Source organism: Hippoglossus hippoglossus, chromosome 11 (assembly GCF_009819705.1).
Source record: "Hippoglossus hippoglossus isolate fHipHip1 chromosome 11, fHipHip1.pri, whole genome shotgun sequence".
NCBI classification, from domain to species: Eukaryota; Metazoa; Chordata; class Actinopteri; order Pleuronectiformes; family Pleuronectidae; genus Hippoglossus; species Hippoglossus hippoglossus.
The window spans coordinates 9,993,589-10,017,100 of NC_047161.1; the positions used below are offsets into that span (position 1 = coordinate 9,993,589).

Consider the following 23,512-nt stretch of genomic DNA (forward strand, 5'->3'; position numbering starts at 1 on the left):
TACAGAGTTGAAGGATAATTAGCTGGGGGTCAACTCGGGGCTGAAATTAACATGTCAGAACTCTGCAGCTGTCTCATGACAACCAGTCGAGGAGGTGCTGGGGTGGACCACATTTTGTTGGCAGGGTGACGCGTGGGATAATGTGGACAGTTGTGGTGTGTATGGGATGAGGATTATCCCGGGTATCTGTATGTGTTTGTGTGTGTATGTGTACACTCAGGATAAATGGGGGGAAAAAAATGGATGTTTCATTGTGTGTCTTGTTTGGGATGACTGCATGAGTCAAAGTGACAAAAATTAAGCACCTCAAGAATTGCTCTCAGCAGGGCCTACAGACTTGCCAGAGTAAACAGTGAAAAGAAATATTCCAGCCAAGCCAGCCAGTCTGCGGCATGTCCGTGGGGGGGCGGGGGGGGGGGGGGGGGAGAGATCCAGCTGCAGCACCTGCACAAACACTAAAAACGAAGTGTGGGCAGCCGCTCCACACAGCTGGGGACACAGGCGCTGTGTTGTGGAGAACGAAGTAGACGCTGCTCTCTGATTGGAGTTTGTTGTGGAAAGCCGATGCACCATCTGTATCCAAAGGCGTGGGGATTGTCATTTAACTAACTGTGGAGGAGGGTCACGGGAGGGCAAGGCAGCATCCCAGCTCTGGCGGTGCGAGCATCCATCACACGGTCTGTGGTGCGTTGGAAGACTGAGCATCACTTAGTTGAAACTAATGGGGATGAAAGTGAAGAATAAAAGAATAAAGCTGAGCGCTAATGCCTAAGTGACATAATCCCTTTAAAGACTCAGGGCTAATGAGTGAATTTTCCATTTTTGGGTGAACTATCCCTTTTAATGGACACTAGAGGCTAGATCCACTGAATCAGTGGCGATAGCGACACAAAGCTTTCCTGTCCGTACACACTAATAGTTTATTTTATTCTAATGCTCAACTCACTTTCCTACCTGGAACTTTGCTGCGCACCATTCTACTCGAGTCTTTTCAAACTGCAGCAGATCACAAAGGGATGTCTGCCATCACGGCCCCGACACATCCAAACCCTCCCAACACACTAGAGGATAACTCCCAGCCATCGGAGCTGCTACGCTCCAATACAGGATAATGACTGTAGCAAAACGGGACTAAATCCATTGTATGATAACTTATCTCTCGAGGTCTGTGGGACTTTTTTTAATTTTTTTTTCTTATATGAAGCCCTGCGTTTCATAAACCCCCAAATTCATTTCACTCCGTATCTGCGCTGATACAGTTTCCCCCGTCAATGGGAGGGAACTCTGGGGCCGGGAGATAGGGGGGGGGGGGGGGGAATTCACCGCACACTGCAGGCATGGCGGGGAGAGCGAGATAAGAATATTAAACGGGAGAAAGAATTGTGTCTTCTCCTCCAAACCAATAAGATGCCTGAGGATGGAAATGAAAAGGAAACACTCAACTTCAGTCTCGAAGAATTCATGTGACAGAATTTGGAGGGCACAGTGTGTTTCCGTGTGTATTTGTGCATATGAGCGTGAATTGTGGCACGGTGACAGAAAACTGTGAGGGAGGTGTGAAGCAGTGTTTTATGGAATGTCAATTATGCAGCATATTTCTTTATAGATTGATGTAAAGATGAGAGATATGTTTCTCTGCATGTACGTTATTTTTGCTTCTTCTAAAAATTATACCACAAGAATTAATTTAACGATCTCAAATGATAACATTATCACAAAAATGTTGTTAGATCTACTCCACAAAGCATTATGTGGTGAAGGGTCTGTATTTATATAGAGCTTTTTTGGCAAACTGCTTTACAGTACAGTTTTTGCCATTCACCCCTTTCATTCATACAGGGCATCTATGGGCAGCACTTCTTTTCTATGAGAATGGCCCAGCCGTCAGGGGCCATTTGGGGTTCAGCATCTTGCCCCAGGACACGTTGGCTTGCAGAAATCCAGGATCGAACCCTTCTGGAAAGAGGAGAACCCGCTCCATCCCCTGAGCCCATATGACCAGTAATATCTACTATTGTGTAACGATACCTTACCTTTAAAAAAACAGGTCTAATATCTACATTTAATTCTCTTAAACAGGTGGATTTATGTCTGTTATGTCCGTATTTAATCAAATGCATTTTGTTGATTGTTGATCACTGGGTCGCTTTGAAACATTTGAACCAATCCGTGAAAATGTGGGAAGACGTTCTCAGTCAGAAAATTAATCAGTCCCCCTGATGATGACTGCAAATTGCCCGAGATTATGTTGAGACGTCTCCATTGCTGCATGTAGGAGGAGGCGACGGCGGCGGCAGAGCTGCCATTTAGCCTGCCAGTGGCCCCAGGCGATCCTTCTTCTCCAGCATTCCTTTTAATGTCTGGCAATTAAAGGCCGTCTAACTGCCTCGGAGAAAGAAAAGATGAAGTGAGAGAGAGAAGGAAGAGTGAGTGAGTGTGAAAGAGTGACGTTCAAAGAGAGACGGGAGGGAGGGAGACAAGAAAAAAAGAGAAACGCATGGACAGACACTCACAGATCAAAAACTAAATGATGATTTTGGAAAAATGAAAATGGCTTGACTCAGTTTTACACTGTCTCTGAGGTCTGGTCATTATATACAGCTGAAAATAGAATTTAATTTCACCAGGGGTACTCACTTATCTACTTTTAAGTGTTATATATACATTTCAATGATGTTTCCGGTTCATTCGCTACAACTGTTCATCGGGCAAATCCATCCTGCACGGTTTTCATTCACATTAGCAGTTGACGTCAGTGTGACAGGCACAGCACGCTGGTTTGTTTCACTCAACAGGAGAAATTAATCACACACATTTAGCGGAACAAGAGAACATTTCAGCTCTGCATTAAGTACACTCATGCTGCTTTTGATGGCCATATTAAAACAACATTTTCAGACTTCTCAATGAGGCTATTTGTTAACTGTTCCAACTTAACCGTCGTGGAGGCTTTCAGCTGAGCGTGTATGTAAATCTATGTGTTTCTATGGTATGGGTCATAGTTATACGTGTCAGTCTGCTCATTTATCCTTTTATTCATTCACAGGCTCTTAATCAGCATGAAGAGAAACTCAGCCGGGTTCTGAGACAGATCCTCTTCATCTGGACTCAGCAGCTGGTTACTGGTTGTGACAGTTTTCACCAAACTGGATCTAAAGCCCAGTTAATGCTTCTGCGTCAAAGCTAGGCTGCAGGTACGCATGTAGCCTATGCACGGGGGCCATGCATTCATGGTTGTGTGTAGGTGAATGTGTGTCACACAGCAATTACACCGCCTACTAGTGGCTGTAGAGTTTCTCTGCTGGTGTTGAGTGTCTTCCGGTTTCTGGATACGCTCATTTACAACTTCTGTGTACTTCAGAACAATGGTGAGGGTGATTCAGCGGATAAAGACGTCCTATGTGGTTGGATCTCTCGTCTGGGACCTTTGGGATAAGGTGAAACAGTCTCATTCTAATTTTTTCTAGGCTGTGGTTTTCAAAACATCCATACACCACTATGTCCGCACATGCACACCCTACATTCCTGATGTCCACATCACATTACTCTGATAATCCTCTGTTGTCGCGTATTAAAGTTATTTCCTACAAATCATTTTTTTTGTCAAGCCTTTAAGAAATAGTGTGTCTCCCATCTTTGTCATGAATCAAGATCCAGCAGATTGTCCTCTGCAACCTCCTTGCCCCACCTTCTGTCGGTCTCAGGAGGTGGTGGTGCGGTGTTCCGACCTGTTGTGTTGCGTTCCCTGCTTGCACCATCCTGTTCTGAAAACGGTGGCAGTATGTAAAATGTAAAGTACTGACTTTAAGTGTACTTAAGTGTAATTTCAGTGTCACGCACATGAAAGCCTTTCTTTCGACAATATGCGGAACAATTTCCTGCTTCCTGGGCTATATTTCTTCGGGTAAAAATATGATCATTGACGTGTCATTCAAATACTTGTTCCTCCATCAAAGTGCTGTGTTAAAGTGCTCACTGTCAGTGGCAGTTTCATGTAAAGTAAAGCATAATGCAGGCACATTATAAGCAGATTACATCTATTAGTTACTGCTGTGCTGCATGCAAATGGCATGCCCATGGGAGAGCAGAAAATCATTTTAAACTTCAATAAGTTACAAGCGGTGGCAAGTCTCCCCGTAATCTGCACAAAGCCCCAGGCAACAATGAGGCTGGATGCAATTAGAGGAAAGTAAAGTTCTACACCGTAAACAAAGAGAAAATGTAGAAAAGACTGAAAGAGAAATGAACATCGTGGTGTGAGATTACCTCGTCTTTGATGAGGTCGGCTGTTGCTTCTGTTAATTCTCACACCATAATGCTACTGTTTACAGCGAGGATAGCTACACCATTTGTTGCACTCTGACAAGGAAAGAATGACTTTAGGGCCAACATGTCTTTGTCATTTTTAATGATGGTATGTTTCAATCGGAGAGCGATGCAGAGATCCTTGCATGTAACGTGCAGATGTGCAAATGGTCTTGTTTATGTACAATCATGTAATGGTGGAAGAAGTATGCAAATCATTTACTTAATCAAAAGAGCAAAACAGCACAAGTACAGTTACAAGTAAAAGCCCTGCATTGAATAAAGTAAAACATGATGAATTAAAAGTTAAAAAACTCATCGTATGATGCAGTATTTTTGCCACTTGAAGGAAAAATATTGGAGATTTTGAGAATAAAGTCACAATATTACATTATTATAAAGTCATAGTTTCAGGCTACGTGTCATTTTAGCGGGAAGATATCAGAAGATCAGCCTGTCACCTGTGTGGAACATCTTGTTTATTTATATTGGAGTGCAGCTTTTACAACTAACAAACACTTGATCTATTCGCTCATCAGCTCAAGTATCAGGACTTTGAAAAGATTGTGCAAGAAACATTCTGAAGAAAGAACCACAGAGACTTGGAGAAAAAAAAATATTTTGCCGATGAGGAGAACTCTGGAGGGCATTGTTGCTCCTTGATGCTTATTTCCAAATTTTATTTTAATATTTTTTTTAGAAGTTTTTTTTATTTTTTCTCAAATGAGAACATAGCGACTTTATTCTCATTAAAATCTAACTTTATTCTTGTAATAATTTTTGCCTTTTTCACCAGCGTGGTGATGTAAAGACGTGTAAACAATTCTTTAATGTTGTGTTTGCTTTAGTTTAAGACATTTTCAATTCCTTTTCAGGTCTTCGACAGTGTCATATTTTACAAACTAAATACTGATCTGTGAGATATAAAACTGCAGATGTCAGATAGGGCAGTAAAGACTTAAATCATTTCCTCTGTAATTATTGTTAAGTGGTAGATTATTGCAAAAGGTACTTAAGTATATGCTGCTTGAGGAAACGTACTTCTGACCACTGATCTTTTGTGCTTCATTTAGACAGAAGAGCTCTATAATGTTCTTTAAGGCTCTTGTCACTAATTCTAATAATTTCCCTGAAAATTGCCTTTATTCATAACTTGGAGAACATACATATTATAAATTATGAAGTAATATTTTATTCTGTGAAACCATTGAGACCCACGAGGTTTGTTTATTGATAAAAGTGTGAGTCCTGTTTGCCCACGCCTCCAGTCCCCTCCCCTCCTTCTGCTATTGGTCCACTCCACACATACTTGCGTCTGATTGGCTGAAAAGATCTGTCCGTCGTCCGTGTTGACGTGGAAACCCGGAAGTGTCAGAGGGAAGAAGCGGTGTGTTGGCATCCTGGAGACATTTCGATCAAAGTGCAATAAAAAGCCGTCCCTCGTGTCCTCACGCCGAGGACACACGTGTCGTTATGCGGGGACACTTCCACTGAGCCACCGGAGCAACGTCAGCAGTGTAAGTATCTTCGTGAATACAACGACTTGAGAGCCGCCTCCTCTGAATTACACAGGGAGGATGTTGATTGAATTGAACAATAGTCTTAATTTAGCACTTCTGCAAATCACGTATGTGATTCTTGTTGATGTTCAGCTCTTCAGAGAGACAAGAAAAAGTCCGTGTGCGCGTGTAGTTGATCTAAAGAGACACAATAGTTTCTCAATGCTGCACAATGCTACCAGATCAGGAGCTCTTCCTCCAACTAGAAATCACATCTCCCAGCTTTGTGGTCACATTTGCATGCAAAACCTGTTCCCATTTCATCATGTTCACTGAGCTAAAACTGCTGCAGCCGAACACATCTCACTTACAATAAATCCTACCTCAATAAAAGATAGGTTATAAAAATGTTGAATCTGTATAAGAAGTGTTACAACCAGTATTTGCGTTGTTGAGGCTCAGCAAACTATAAAGAACACGTCAATACCATTTCCAAGTTTATTTATGTCATTCCAGCCACATCTCTAGAACAAACGCTGGAAAGAAACTGTGGTTCACAGGACACGTGTCCACATACTAACAGTTAAAGGACAATATACACACAAAAAAAACAGGTTTTGAATAATCAAAAAGTTAATAATTTTATACAACACCCCAGTGTGAGGGCTCAGAGCTTGAACATCTCCAGAGCCTGAACATGACGTCTCTCTGTTCACTTTGTCTCTGAGCAGGGTTCATTCCCCAAAGATGCTCAGTTTTTAACTAATGTAAAATAGATAAAAGCATAAAATCTTCATTGGAGAAGCTGGAGATGATCACTCCACATATTCCAGCTTCTAAAACGAAGCCCAAATAAATGCTTCTTTAAAACAGTTTTATTTTGAATAACAGAACATCATTCATAACTTCTGCAGGATTCTTGCATCAGACTATATTATAATATAATATATAATAATATTTCCCCCTGTTGTACTACCAAAGCCAGACAGATATAGATGTTTATGTTCTGATACTGATACTAATTCAGATATACCAACCCATATATATATATATATATATATATATATGTATATATATATGGAAAAAGTCCCAAGATGTTGCTATCAAACCCTTTAGCAAAAAATATATATAACCATACACTGTATTATAAATAAATCTAAATAAAGAAATTCAACAAAATACAAATAAATGTAAATTAAATTACGAATTTAAACATAAATGCACATATTTTCTGCCTTTTTATATTCTAAAATATTATGTTTTCATTTTTTTTAAATATACACTTGTAGCCAGATGAATGGAGGAGAAAAAAGGTTGTTGTTACTCAACACATTTGACTCCGCGTGGTAAACTTACCCTTCAATTATCTTGTATGGTGCAGTGCAGCATGGTGCTACGGCAGGTTTTACTTTGCAGGGGAAGGAACCTATGTCTTTGAATCAGGGGAACATTGATCATGAAAAGCAATTATTAAAGTCAATGTCATACTTGCCCGGGCCTATTTTAGATCCCCAGTAAAGTGAGATTATTATTAACATTGTTAATGACCAGAAAGTATCATTACTCTTGTCAGTTATACACGTGAGATGACGCAATGGTTTGGGAATTTTTACCAACAATGCACTTGCCAGTAGGCTTAGATTTTTTTTTTTTTAATAGTCAGCACACTTCCTTGCTATTTATACTCCACAGCTGCAAATTCAAAATGCACTCTAACACATCTGTAGACGTGTCAGAGAGGAACGACAACATGTGACGACGGAGGCTTCAGATGAACAAGTCCTCAATTTAGATACGACGTTATGTTGTTGCTCCGCAGTACAAGATTGCTGGAAACTCTGAGAGGTCCAACAACAAACATTACATTCGGACAATTTCCTCTTTTGCTTTTGCCGTCCCTTCACTTCCTTTAATTTGCTGACTCTGGTTTCCAGCTGCTGCAGAGAACAATAGCTGAGCAAAAAAAAAAAAATCCTCTTTCTCTCCCGGCACCAACGGCGTTTGAGATGTAGGCGAAAAACAGTGTTTTTTGGGTTTAAGGTAAAATTCAGGTGTCCCGAGAGAAGCGCAGACAGACAGCCACGCTCCTTGAACATGCTAATTTAGTCTCTATCCTCTATTCCCCTGCTGCACCTCCAGACTCTCCAGCACTCCTGTTCTTCTTGGATGCACACACATACTTTTTTCCTTTTTCATATTCACCTCTCCTCTCTCCCCCCGTGCATACCTGCTTACACGTTTCATTCATATAAATATAGCTTTTCCCGATAATCATTAAATTGATCATTATTTGTGTAAGCATCTGCTAGACGGATTTGAGATTTCCGTGTCATTAGAATACACTGGCCCGCCCCACTGACTCATATTTTATTCTTCCACAATCTATTTTAAACAAACACCAGCACCACTGATGCAGTGTGCTGTGAGTCAGCTCGTCTGAATGCTCCCTGAGAAACAAGGATGTTGGATGGATGCGAGAAAAAAAACACGCCCCGGCATTTATTCTGTTACACAAGCATAGTTACACACTCACTTAGTTATGTGCGCAGTCTAAAGATACAATTTCTATTATTCCTAACTCTTTCTCCTCATGTCTTCCCTGTGAGCCGTCAGGGTATTCAAAGAGAGAGCTCATGGTGTGAAGGGAAATGGTGTTAGACTAAATGAGATGGATAGGAAGTGCACATACTGTGAGTGTAACACACAGCGAAGGTGGTGAGAATGAATTTAATTACGTCGAGCAGATGTATGTGAAAGATAAACCATCTGTCTGATCGAAACTGACTCCTCTTCGCTATATATGATCGCGTATTAACTTAAATCCTTCCCGCAGATTTCACGAGTTATCTCCGGCTACAGTAGCGGGGAACGGAGCGGCGTGTTTGCTTTAACTAAATGATCAGGTGTAACACTGAGGCCCAGCTGTGAAATCCTCGCACTCCTGAAGGTTGTTTTTCTTCTCACGTCTTGTCAGGCTGAGGAGGGAAAAGATGGGGAGGAAAGACGCCAGTGCGACCAGATTGCCAGTCGAGCAGTACAGGAAGCAGATTGGTGAGTGTCCCGTCATCCTGGTGCTGAGCAATCAATTTGTTAATCAATATGAAATAAGCTAAGTGTAAAGAAAACAAGTAACAATGTTAGTATTATAAGTAGATAATGACAGATTTAAAGAAATGGTATGATTGCTTGTCTTTTCTTTCTCTGGGCTCTCGAGGCCTTTTCTTTACCATATGATGAAAAACGTTGATTGATCATCAATATATTGAAACAATAAGGTTTGTAAATTTGTTCATGATGCTTTTTGAGAGTTGAGATTTGTCTTTGACTGGTTGTGTCTCTGCATTTGAACCCAAACCATCACCCCCCCCTGCTTCATGTGGGCAACCTTACCACAACACAGGGATCTGCTCATCGCTCTGTCATAGATACGAGCTAATGTCACTCTTAATAAATCATACACGATCATCCTGTGTTGCAGTAAGCAGGCATGCATTTGGTTCATAACCTGAATGTTTCAAACTGCCCATCAGCTCCCATCTTTTTGAAGACATCAACATGTATCAGTACGTGAGAATTGGCATGGGTTTCTTTGCACAGGCCTGGAAAGTTTTTACAATTTTGAATTGGATCGAATAGAAAATCAAATCAGACACGCCGGATTATATACATGCTGTGGAAGTAATTACACTTGGAGACAAAGACGCAGCATCTGAGGTCATTTAATTTATGGACAGTGAATTCCACGCGTAAAAAAACTGCCCCTTTGATATAATGTCAGAAACTATTTTGTCAAAGTTTAGTACCACCCTCATCCTGCTCTACTGTTTCCCCATCTCTCCCTTTACATCACAAAGGCCTAACTAAGGCAATATGGGAGGTATCAATCAAAAAGTTGGGCCCCTTCAGCACGCCAGCTGTGGTTGCTTGTAGAGCACAGCTCATATCATGTTTTTTTTGTTGTTTTTGTTTTCCTCTTATGGAGCGAAAACCAAAAGGTCGCCAGTGGCAAAGCTGGGTAATTGTAAGCAGCTATGACGCAAATGCAATGTTCTCCTCGTAGGATTCACTTCACATCCCAGGAGTGGTACATCGTGCACGAGGAGTCTGACTATGTGTTCTTATTAGACACAAAAGGAAGGAGATATTTGCACAAAATGTGAGTCATACTAAAATTCTGGCACTGGACTGTAGAAGGGGCGACATAAGTGAGAATGAGTTCCTCCATAGACTTGGCAATAATCACAATCACAAGACTAACGGGACACCTTGGATGTCGATGGCTGTGTCCATGGTGACTCCGGAGGTCTGAGGAGCAGGTGCACCAGAGACAGTCCTCGTGCATTTCACATTTCACTGTAGACCTCCACATCATCCTGTGACGCAGGCCATCAGAGATATAAAGCTATCAAAACACTTTGTATTATGATGCTGTCAAAGTACATTAATAGTGACTTTATAAATAAGCAGACCAGCTTGTTTTGGAATTCATGTTTTAGCTTATGCCATCTGTTTGAGAGAACAAGAACAGTTCATCCTCATCATTCAGCAAAAAGACATGGCCTCCGTCCTGAGGACTACTCTGGACCCTCGGAGTTGTTGTGGAGAGGAGGAGAGAGGATTTTATAGGAAGTGAGGCAAGCAGTTAATTTGCTCCACGATTTCACAACCCACCTGCTGAAACTCGTGTCAGTCATGACATTGTTGTGGTCCACTTCCTCCAGTCGACGGCTGTTTGTCGGCCCCTGGTGATTCACATCCTCTGACTTTCCCAAGTTTTACATTTCCCCAGCGCTTAGTGTTACTAAGGCTCATGAGATGTCTCCTTACTGTGTCGGTGCACGTTTTTGATTTGGAACCTTCTTCACATTGTGTTTTTTCTCGTATGATGCAGGACATTGTTTCACAGACAGGGAATAGCAGTATTTGTCTTTCTCAGGCACATGCTCATCTGTATTTTTAAGGTCATGTGTAATCTTCCAGCCTTTAAGAGCACGGGTCTGAAAAAGCAATGTGATGGTTGCATACGTTTTTATATTGGGACAGGAGAATAGGATTATTTTGCCTTCGGATAACTATCCCTATCCTGGTCCTAGAAAAAAAGATGGACTACGCGTCTCCACTTCCTCCCACTTTCCAGAATTTAACCCCAAATATCCAGAGTAATAACGCTTGTCAATCACGATGTTTCACCCTGTTTTTATTTAATTATAACTTCTAATCAACAATTGAACAAACAGTAGTGGGATCTTTCTAAAATGACAGCCACCATCCTTTAGAATTTTATTTGACGTGACTTTTTAGTTTCATCCATGTCCAAACAAATAAATGAAATAACAAGCTCATGTCCAACTGTTTTCCCATTTTCTTCCTTCCATTACAGTCTTTTTATTTCTCAGCACATCTCATCAATAACAAAAATATGCAGCGAAAGGTGTTGGGGACAATTTGCTCCTCTCTCTCCCTACACTTTCCTCCAAACCCTCAATTTGTACAATTTTTTTCCCTTCTTTTTCAAAAGAATGGCCATCAGGCAATTTCACCAAACCACTGTTTAACAGCAGAGGTGGAAAAAACGACAGAGAGGAGAAAAATGAAATCTTCAACTCGAGCATGGGGCTGGGTCTTCTGAGAGCTGGAAACGGGCCACTCATGGTAATTTAAAATCGCAATAGGGAGGCTTATTCACCGCACATCAGCAGTAGTCCAGGCTGGATGTTGAGCTGTGCCATCATCTCTGCTGGAGTGCTTTTGTCATGTCAGGTGCCACCAAGCGGCCACTGTTGACACTCTCTTTAAATACCATTATTAGGCCTGTTATAATTGACTGCGCCAAGCTGCCCTCAGGAGAGCCCGAGCGTTAGTGTTTTTACATGGAAGTGCAAGTGGTCACTGCTCAAGTTAAGATTGCTACTGGTGCAGATATAGACACCAACAATTTCAAGTGCCAAATAGCTAATTAGCTTTTAGAAAGTGAAGTGAAATGTGATAAATTTAGATACATTTCACTTCCATCTGTAGTTAGGCTATAGTATATCATCAAAGTATAATTTTAATTCTCTTATTTCAAAACTGATTATCTTAGTTTGGTAATTTATAAATGCCAAATGCTCTCAGATTGCAAATAATCACTTAAATCTAGGCTTGTACCACCAGCTTTGATTTTACCTCTCCTCTCCTCCTCTGACATGATGCAAAGGACAAGGCTTACATGTCTCCCATGTGTCTGGCATCAGCCCTGCAGTTCCACTACCAGGCATTCTCTCAGACGCCAGGGATCTGCGCCATGTGGTCACCCCACGATTTGGCCGCCATGCCAGATAGACACACAAGCAGAGCAAAGCACGCCGAACTGTCAGACACACTGTCAGCGCATCGCCCCGAATGGTCCCAGGGTTCTCGGAAAGAGAGAGAGATGGTGGGCTGTCTGTCCAAATCACCCCATCACCCTCCACGTAATGCATATGCATGACGACTCGTCCCCAGACACAAACACGTGTCCTGAATTCCTCGGGCATGTTGTGTGTTCCTCTTCACACCCTTTTGGGCTTGTTTCTTGTAGTTTTGCCTTCACATCAATTGTGACTAGCTTTTTAAACAGTACAGCACTGACTGGATGTTATGTAGACCAGCGAACACAATTTGAATAGAAGCTAACGAATGGATAAATGGCAATAGAGATAAGTTGTCTGCTTCACTAAAAACTGGTAATTGCTAAGATTTGGTAACCTTTCCCAAAGAAGGTTTAATGCACTCTCCTGAAATGGGTTGGATCAGTTATGGGTTCAGAGAATGTAAACCTACATTATAGTCAAACAGCACTGTACTGTATATGGCACACGCATTTACTACCTGTGTTTCTTTTCAATCGGACAAACTGCAATTCTCTGAAGTGTTGAACCCTCTTCTGGCGTCATTTTAATGGCTGGATTGCGTGACACACAAATAACATACCTTTCCGCCCTCCTTCAATCACAGGTGGCTAATATTAGCTAAGACCCCCTACCTGCCACTTTATGCTATGCAGAACAAAAGCTCAAGATGAGAACTGATCCCTCCTCAGTCTTAATCAGGTGCCATTTATGGCTGATTGACGCAATGAGGAAAAAACACACGAAACGCATTTAAGGGAATCTACAGTTAGTGGTGTGGGAGGCGAGGGCCACTTTCACTTTTCTCTTGTCCTCTTGACACGGAAGCAGTGATAACTTCGGTGAAAGGCGCTCTCAGGGAAGCCTCTCAGCAGGCTCTCTCGGCCACCTTGCAAGGGCTAATGTTCCTCTGAGACACAGCATTGTTGTCGCTGTACCGGAGGACAGTGATGCCTTTTCAGCGTGGCAGACACAAGCAGCGAGGGATGGGAGGACAGCGTGTAGCCCAGCGCGTATAGATAATTGGTGACAGAAAGTGTCTACAGCACCGGTGCAGCAGGGGGAACAGCGATGACAAATAGGAGAGCTCATAATCCCAATGCAATATCATCAGGGCTGTCAGAGTGTGTGCGTGTGTGTGTCTGTGTGTTAGTGGGAGCGCATGTATGTATTTGTGTGCAGGCTGCAGACCCACGGTAAAAAAATAACCACAAGAGAGTTATACAACAACATTACAATACCTTACACAGTCAAAATGTAATTCTCCTGCATTTTTCCTCCATATTAACAATTAATACACAGTTTTTTCTGATTTTGCTCCAGTAAAGAATTTATTCCTACACAAGGGTTAACAGTGAATTGGGTTTTGATGAGTTTTCGCATATAAACGTAATTTTTCCACAAACAAAGTACGACTGCATGTTTTGGGATGCGTTTTATTTCCATTATCGTGATTGCACTTATGCCAACATGTCCACATATAGGATTTAACCGTCGGTTAATTGTCCCTTTGCAAGTTTTTTAGCCCCCTGTGCCTGTGGATTGACCGAGCACTTTAATAGTAGTTGAGTGGGAGTAACAAAGGATTTACAGTCTGTCTTTATAGCAGCCAAGTGAGGCTAATTCATTTCAACAATTCTTTAAATGCTACATGCAAGAAAAGGTAATAATTTTATATATTGTATTGTATATTCATTTTCATACATTTCTCTGTTAATTTTTACACCACAATGTATCTGTCCTTTGTTTCTTTCCTTTTGAATGTTGGTCTCACGGTGTTTTTATGTAGCTTTCCGCAACCTCACATGATCACAACCAGCCATTTTGCAGTCGGAAAGTCCTTCCACACATTTCTGTGAATGGAGAGCAACCTGAGGTGCCCTCCAATCAAATTTCCACCTCTCCACTTTCTGACAAGTGGAGGAGACATCCAGTGGCCCTCCTAATGAATTCCCACCAGCTCACTGTCTGCTCCTGGCAACATGTTCCCCATTTCTATTAGCCCTCCTCTGAGTCAGAGGGAGGTGGAGGAGGAGTCCGTGACCAGGAGGGATGGAGGGAGAGATAGCAATTGAGTGCAAGATCTCTGAAAAAAATAGAAGCAGGGGGAGTGAGATGGTTGGAGAAGAGAAAGTGTGTGTGTGGTATGCAGGTCTGTCTTTGTTTCCAGAAACACAACATGCACACAAATCATACCCACCACTCTCACATTCACTGTTTTCTCTCCGCCAGATGGATTTGGACATTTTTACCTCCTTTCGCTCCTCTTGTTCTCTCTGTCAATGCATATGAGGCTTAATTAGGTGGAGGGTGAAGTGGCATCAGCGACTGAGAAAACCTTGAAGCTGATCCAGGGGCTTGGTCTCTGTCTGCCACACACATATTTGTGTATTTGTCCTCAGTCTTTATGAGGTTTATTCATACCTGACCTCAGCCCTCGCCCTAATCGTTATCTAATCCTGTTAATCCTTAACAGAAGTCGTAAGAATATCATCTTTAGGGACTATTATATATATTTATTATATCATATTATATTTATATAATATCAACTCACCATCTGAGTTCAAATGGGTTCTCTCAAAAATAGAAATATAAGAAAACACAGACACAAACGTGCGCACTGTTCACCAAGCTGTTGCCTTTCCACCCCATTGTTTGCAAAGTTCCTTTTCCTGCAGTGTGTTGGGTCTAATTAGACCAAGACAGCCAGCTCTGCCTCGTGTGAAATAGACACACACACACACACACACACACACACACACACACACACACACACACACACACACACACACACACACACACACACACACACACACACACACACACACACACACACACACAAAATACTATTGAGAGTTGAGTCTAGTGGGGGAAGTCCACCAATCACGGGTGAGAAAAAAAATTATCTTTGTTTGTGATACGTGTGCAGAAAGTTTACAGTAATAATAATAATATTTTTGCAGTCATTTGATTTACCTCTTCGTATTTCTTCTCTCTCTCAGGTAAGCAGGACTACAAAAAGACCAAACCGGTCTTAAAGGCCACACGGCTGAAAGCTGAAATGAAGAAGAATTCCTCTGGATTCAGGGTGAGACTCAACTTGGACTTCACTTTCTGTTTCACATTACTGACGTCTGTTATCTGCATGTCCTCTTCTCTTTCTGCCTGCCTGTCCGTCCTGGTCCATCTGCTCGTCTGTCTCTCTGCCAACCATCTTCTATCCATTTCTCTGTCTGCCTGTTTGAGAGCGCGTCTCACTAGATCACTTTCACATCCTCGACTCTCTCACAACTTATTTCAGTGGACCTAATGGGAATGTAGCAATATACATCCACCTGGACTGATCTGACGTGGGCCCCTGCCTATCTGCTGAAGATCTGTGAAAAGTGTTGAAAACTTGAGGAAAAGAGGGATCTCCCTGGAATAAAGTTTACACTCCTCTAACATATCTGCAAGAAAGCAGACATAACTCACAGCTTTTTAACACGCAGGGAATTCCTGGAAGGATCAAGTGTTAAAAGAGCATCGGGGAGGGACGAGGAGGGAAAGTGGGAGAAGTTGGGGAATACAAAAAGCAGAGAGGAATAAGAGACAAAGAGAAAATAAGAAAGTGATAAGATAGAATTGAGTAATGTGAAAGTAAAGGGAGGTGAGGGTGTTGCTGGGGCAGAGAAATGGGTCTCTCTCCGTTGCTTTGTCACACCGCAGCGATTAGGAGGCGAAGATGGATGACGCCACGTTTATCACTCTGCCTGCTTATGCTTTCCCTCGTTCATTTGGCTCAGCAATAAACAATTTTACTATTCCAAGGTTGTCGTTTTTTAAATTTTTTTTGCACAGAGCAAGCTCCTGCAAATAAAATCTACAGTCTGTGGTTTTTCGAATTTTCTTTGAAATCGAATAAAATCAACTCCTCAGTGATTTTTATAGTTGTTTTCAAGCGAGAGTTGGGAGTAAATAATTCACGTGTGTCCGCTGTTATTTTTGATGGATTATTTTCCTATGCAACATTCAAAAAACGGCCTCCATTTCCATTTCCCCTTTAAGCGTTAGATGGTATGTCGTACACAGAGATGAGCAAATCAGAGTGGGGATTAAACACTGGGTGAAATGGTCAGGTTTTAAAATATGCATCTCTTAGACACGCAAGGCCTCATTAAGCACGTCTTTAATCCAATTAGATTAGTCCATATCTTGAAATATTGATATTGCTCATGAATAATTCAGGATTTTTTTTTCACGCCCAAGACGAGGGGAATTTTCAGAGGTTGGATTAAAAATACCTCCGGGACGAGGATATTAAACCGACGCAGACCTCTTGGCCCCCGAGTTCGATTGAAATTCAGCCCAGATGTAATGGATATTTGGTCACGCTTGCTTTGCCGTCAAGTCTTTTTTAGTGTTTTATATAGTTGTGATTTTTACACAGCTCTGTGATGGCACACACACACACACACACACACACACACACACCCTCCTAATTCGGTCAACCCTTGGTTTTTGGCAACAATGCTTTATATCGACATGTTGCTTTATGCGTAAATTTCCTCCTCCTTTCTCTTCTTCTTCCCTGGTTCTCTTCTCTCCTTATCCTCCTCCTCCTTCTTCTTCTTGTTCTCCTTCCCTGGGTGAGCATTTTTGGGATTATGGCAACAATGGTTTATACAGACATGTTGCTTTCTTCTGTCTTCCTCTATCCTCTCCTCTCTTCTTCTCTCCTCATCCTTCTTCTTGTGCTCCGTCTTCTTCCCTGGTTAAGATGCTGGTCTCAGATGCAGCTGGCATCTCAGAAGGGCCAACAGACATGGCGGGCACAGAGAATGCGGCAGCTGCCAGGGCAGGCTGTCTCAGGGCTGTCCCAGTGGCGGGGCAGTCTGGATAAAGTTGGCAGAGAATTAGATGGAAAGACTGGGAAAAGAGAGAGCATGGAAGGGAGAACTTCTGTTCCCGCAACAGTCATCTTGTCGGGGTTGCCCATAAAAATGCTGACCTGAGAAGTTGAGGAAAGCAGCCACCTGTTGCACAAGAGCATGTTTTCATACACAAATGGAGTCGGGTGTTTTTCTGTCGCGGTGTCCGTTACCTGGATGCCAAGCTGCGGCTCTTTCTGAATGGTGGTGGATGGCTCGAGGTCACGATCAGTAGAGATGAAGGACCTGGCAGGGAGTCTTGTTCCAGTCTCTCTTCAGGTTGCTCAGGGAAGAGGAAGCACCTTGGAAGTCGCTCCAGCTCACGAGCATGCAGCACAGGAAACGAGCCTGCTGTCTTGTCTAATTGGCACACTAGCCTTCTGTTCAGTTCTGCACTGTTCTCTCTCAGTCTTATTTAGCCGCTGAGCCGAGTTTGGAAAAAAACTGCTTATGGAATTAGCCGAGGATGGAGGCTACCAGCTGTTAGTTGTGAATATATATGGTAAATAATACCATATAGAACAGAATTATAAACATGTTTACTTGTTTTATGAATTCACCCAATTTCTCAGTCGGTTTTTGGGTGGCAATATGCATAACCCATTTATTCTGGCACGAAGCTGCGGGTTTTATTTTGAAAGGATTGGACTGGGGTGAAAACATAATCTCCATGGTGAAGGTAATAAACTAAAAGAAGTTAAACGTTTCAGTATCAACTGTGACGGATGCGGTGTTGAAAACCTGGACCCAAACTGCAACATGTGCTTCTGAAGCCGACTTCTGGATCCGTTATCTGTGCCGGCCATTAGGTTTATGAGGCCTATTCCCACTTTTCAGTTGGTGAGCAGTGTTGCCAGTTAGCACATGGGAATCTGTACATTTTATTGCCTTTTATGCTTTTTGATTTACAATGAGCTTTATGAAAAGAGTTGAGATAGATAAGGCTTCTCCTGTTCACTGGTTTTCTTTTACAAGTGTCTATAAAGCATTCGGAAAGTACACGACTATGTTATACTACAATTGTATTTGTTTCACTGAAGATAATCAGATGTAAACTCAAAGTACATTATGACTTCTAGGTACATTTGGTAACAGCAGCTATGGTGACTGAGATTTTTGTTGACACGATTAGTCCATTAATCATTCAGGTGACAGAACTTTATGAAAAACTTTTTATAATCAAAAAAGTCACAAAAAGTGTTAAGTGTTTTCATTCTCTGGGATAAAACAGGTTATTTGAAGATTTACTTTTGAGCTCTGGGTAGTTGTGGAGCTCTTTGGCAATTTTCAAAATAATTGATAATTGGACAAGAAGGGCGGCACGGGGGTGCAGTGGTAAGCCCGATCACTTCACAGCAAGAATCTGTTTGGAGTTTGCATTTTCTCCCTGTGTCTGCTTTTCTCCGGGTTACTCCGACCTCCTCCCACACTCCACAGACATGCAGAGTCGGGTTAGGTCAAGACTCTAAATTATCTGTAGGTGTGAATGTGAGCTTGTGAAAGTTGTTGCTGGCCCTAATCCTGTCCAGGATGAGCGCTGCCTCTCGCCCAATGTCAGCTGGGATTTGCTCCAGCTCCCCCTGCGACCCTCAAAGGATGAGCGGTATAGATACGGTAAATGATAGATAAGATTTGTTCCTTGTTATTTGAACAGATGAGACATTCTTACCGTCCTCTGTTCAAATGCAGCAGCAGCTGTTTGTAGCATGCGTCCGTGGGCCACCTACATACAGCTGCAAATACACTGAGCTCAGTATGTTGGCACATACAGACTGACCTACACATACACTTATAGCACACAGTCCAGCCCAGGAGCAGAATAAAAGGCGAGTCGAGGGGATGTTGAGCTGGGGCTTGTCACCAGGGTGACAGAGACCCAGCTCCCAGCATGCCGCGTGTGCTGCAGCTGCCGGTGCTGAGAAAGCGGCATGATGAAGATGATGATGTGCCTGGGCCCCATCCAGGGATCTCCATCAGAATGTGGGCAGAGAGCCTGTGTGTTTGTCTCTGAGTGTGTGTGTGTGTGGGCGCACATAAATGTGTTTTTCGAGACGAGGCAAGAGTCAACACAGTGGGCCACTCTCCTCGAAAACAATGATCTCAATCAAGTGCAGGTGCTTTCCACCACTCGAGTGTTTTCACCAAAACTCCTCCAGCTTGTTTTCACAGACAAGTCAGTGTAAGCAGCTGTTCTCTCTCTCTCTCTCTCTCTCTCTCTCTCTCTCTCTCTCTCTCTCTCTCTCTCTCTCTCTCTCTCTCTCTGAAACCCGAAGCAAAGAACGAGGGATGAAAAAAAAAAGACTGGATTGTAATTATGTGCATCCTTGTGTTTCAGCAGAACGCTCACCTACGTCAGAAGCACAGCATTCCCTTTTCGCGATCTTGTCGACAGAATTACAAATGCTCCTCTTTGTCATGTTTTTTTTTCAAAGCTGCGAGGGAGCACAATAAAAGCAGAGAAAAAACAATCAAGGCTCCATGATTTGATAACAATTCTCTTTTTCTCTGAGGCCCCGGCAAAATAGAAAAGTAAATCAAGCGGTTGGAGCCTGGCGGTTAATATATGAAACTAAAGTGCATGAAATTTAAAAGTTTTCCAATTAAGCGGGGGACTTAAAGCTGTTTGGAGGCTGTCGGGATGTAGATAAATGTGGGCTGAGGCTAATGAAGACCAATGCTGCTGATGACTAGGCACTACAACATGTACACAGATAGCTGAGGATGCCGTGACGCCTTTTAATTGTCGTCCCCACCACCACCACCACCGCCGCCGCTACCACCGCTACCCCCTTTCGTCAGAGTGGAATTATTATTAGGCCCCCACCACCCCTCATTTGTGCCAGGCCTTATCTCCAACTTGTTTTCTCCCTCTCTTGTTTTTCATTCTGTCTTCTCTCTCGCCACTGGCATGAGTTTTCAGTCGTCTGTGTTTGCTATAACCGAACTGACGTTTCCTGAAATTTTCATTCTTTTTTTTATTTGTCGTGGTTCTTTCTTTCTAGCCTCGTTTGCTTCTTTCCTGCTTGTCATCTCCTCTAGTTGTGACCCGGCATCACCTCGGTACATTACTCATGAATTCACAGCTTAATGGGACATTACCGGCTGATTCTCTTTCAATTGTTCAGGTAGTTTTCCCCTCAAGTGTCTTTAAGACGCCATTAATAGAAGATTGAAATTATAGATACCATATTCAAATGAATGGGAAAGTGGTCTCTGACATTTAGGCTCCTCTGTATCTGCAGAAATTAAACCTGCACGTTATAAATGATGGGGACAGAAATCCCGTGTTTTGAATTCACTTGTCATTTGTATTGCCGTGGCCCAGTTTTCATGTCAAAACTTCCATTTCCATGTTCAGTTCCATTTTTTTTTTTTTAAATAACCTCCAATCAGACTGTACTCTCCACGCTCCTAAAGCCCTCCAAGCTCTCCAGTGTTGATTAGAAAGTTTGCAGCTAATGAGTTCTCTTGATAAAAGAGTAACTGGCATTGTTCAATACTCTGAGTGGCCCTAATGAAACTCCAGCTGATGAAGATTGTAATCGTGCGAGCGCCACATAATGAACGAGCGCTCCACATTCCCATTTTCAAGTTGAATGCCACTCCTCTGGAAAGCCTCAATTTGTTTGACAATTAACCAATAGAAAATCTACTCACAAAAAAAAAGAGGGAGAGAGAGAAAATAGGCCGTTTTGTGGAAGGAAGTTTAATTTGTCTGTAAAAATGTCAGGAGACTGATTGCAGATAGAATAGATTATTATAGAGCAGTCACTCAAAGGTCTTTCTCTTGGATGTTATGCTCCATAGTATGTGGATGTCTTTGCATCCAGAGAAAACCTGAAACCGACTTATTATCCATTCTTCTTCACAAATATGCAATGTTCTGTCGCACTTTACTGAAACTAAACTATAAAAAGCCAAAAGAGTCAATCCAGGTCTTTCATTGGAAAAACGACTGTCCTAAAGATGGTGGGAATATTCGCCTGTTCTCCTCCAGGAAAGAGATGGAGGAGGACGACTGGCAGAAGTGACCACAGCTGCTGCGGTGTACGTGTTTTCATTTTAAGAACATTGTTTTTCCTCTTCCCAGGATGCATTCCTCGTCATCGCAGCGATCGTGTTGTTTGTGCTCTGCATCTACGCCTTCTTCTACCTCAACCTGAGCACCGAGCTCAACCTGGACGGGGACGACGATTAACAGGAGGTGGACTGCACGCTGGGAACTTTATTATTTCATGTTTACAGCCACAGAATCATGTCCAGACTGTTCAGTTTGTGAGCAGGACACACTTTGACTATGAACTGCCTCTTCAGGAGGGAATCCATTAGACAATGTAAGTTTCAGGCCATTTTAGAGATTTGACACACGTTTTCTATTGTCCCTTGATTTTCATCATGGGACCATACAATGAAGCTGCAGTTACTGTTGTACTGACATTAATTATGCTATGGTTTTAAATCCATAAATAGTAATTTTTTTTTTTCATCTTTTCTTTGATTCTGCTGCAAATTCTACGTTCGGTAAAGAAACCGAGCCTCCTCTCACGCGCGTCTTCCAAACCGCAGTCGAGCCCGAGCTCTGTTAATCATATTCCACCGAGTCACGTCCCACTGTTTTCTCCACTAATAGAAAAATGTAAATCTCCCGCGGAACCTCTCGTCACATCAAGACAAACACTTGCCTCGCATTCCAGTGCACAAACCCCTCCTCGCGGACGGCCGCAGATCACAAAGTGTGAGATTAGAATCCACAAAGCCCTCGTCCTGATTGAACATGTGCGCGGAATACAGAGATGCGCATTGTACCTGCAGCACATACATGCGGCACTTAGGCAGGCGTCCTCGGGATTAGCATTACAAATATGAGGGGCTGTTCTTTCATTTGAATGGAAATTTACAGACGTGACTGACGCATGTTGCTCACGAGGGACACATTGATGACTTCCCCCTTGTACAGTGTGACACATCTCTATAGAACGAGATATCAGGGTTTGTCAATGTTTATTTTTTTTTTCCACTGCTCACTACGTTCAATGTTAGCGTCTTTTTTTTGTTTGTCCACAAGCCATTTTGAAAATATATATTATTTGCATTTAATTATCACTTTCTGCTGCAAGCATGCGGCACATTTCCGCCCTAACTAGCAATATCAGTGCTGTTTTATAAAAGCCAATCGATGCATTATTTTGGAAAGGTTTTTTTAATGCATAAAAGGCCGTTACTAAAAACACAAGAGGCCTTGTGACTTCTCTCATTCCGAACATGTTTTTCTTTTTTCTTTTTTCTTTTTTTTTCTCCGCTGAGCCTTTTCTTAAAAAACAAGTCTTAACGTCTGTGTCTCGATTGTGTTCCGGGGCTCGAAATGTGAGACGGATTTCGTGCTTTCAGTTTCTGCATTTTCTCCCATGACCTCCTGACCTCTAGTAAAAGACTACACGTCAAAGAAACCATTATGATAAGCATGCACCCGTACCCTCGCCCAGTGGCTTTTATCAGGCCTCGGTACATCCACCCCCCCACCCCCCACCCCTCGCATGTGTAACAATAGACAGCCCGGGCCCTAATAGACCTTCATACATGACACCTGTTATCTCAAAGGTCACCGTTACCAAATACAAGAGCTCTGACATCAGCGCGGTGAAAAGGAATCCCAGCACCACGAGCCATGTTTGGCAAGATGAGATGCAAGCTATTCTTCACAGCGGTGTAATGGTTAGTGCTGTTTTTGAATTGGTTTGAATGGTATATACACATTCTACAGTTTGCTTTGGTTCAGTTACTGGATACTGTGTGATGTCTTTTCAACTACATTTCTGTATTTCTTTTGTTTAAATTGATTTTAAATCAAAAGGATGAATCTCTTTGTAAGGAAATATGTATAATGTAAAAAAATTTATAAAAAAAACTCTCTTCAGGTTTGATTAATTTATTTGAATGAATATTTTGTGATCTTGTTTGTGAACCAACCTGTGTGTGTTATCTTCTGGCTATGTTAAAGGAATAGCATCATGTATACATTTCCTGTTTTTCGGCTTTTAAATCAGGTTCCTTTAGCTCAGAGGTTCACTTTCCAGCTCATGACCCCCAAATTAACCCGGCCAAAGATTTGCAACCCCCATTGTCCCAAAAGATATTGATATCAGTGAGTTCACGAAAGATCTTCACCTACGTGCACATGTTGCAATGTTTCCTGCTTTTGCTATCACATGGAGACAAAGATAGTACTTTTTTTTTTTTTTTTTTTTTCTAAGAATGATGGTGAAAATATGCTATTTTGAAATTGATTTAAAATTGTATTATTCTTGGGATCATCTTGCGACCCTCCTTCTGTGGCTCGCGGCCCACCAGGGGGTCCCAACCTTTGGTAACCACTGCTTTAACTGTTGACTCTGATCCAGACAGAGAAGGTGATTTTTTTTCAAATCCTTGT

General features: G+C 42.2%; 1 protein-coding gene across 1 annotated transcript; it reads left to right on the plus strand.

Moving 5' to 3' along the window:
• Positions 1-5,657: 5,657 nt before the first annotated feature.
• Positions 5,658-21,537, plus strand: triqk (triple QxxK/R motif containing). Its single transcript, XM_034600358.1, has 4 exons — positions 5,658-5,822; positions 8,779-8,855; positions 15,175-15,260; positions 21,173-21,537. The coding sequence occupies exons 2-4, from the start codon at positions 8,795-8,797 to the stop codon at positions 21,278-21,280; spliced, it is 255 nt and encodes an 84-aa protein (XP_034456249.1). The 5' UTR covers positions 5,658-5,822; positions 8,779-8,794; the 3' UTR covers positions 21,281-21,537.
• Positions 21,538-23,512: the final 1,975 nt, after the last annotated feature.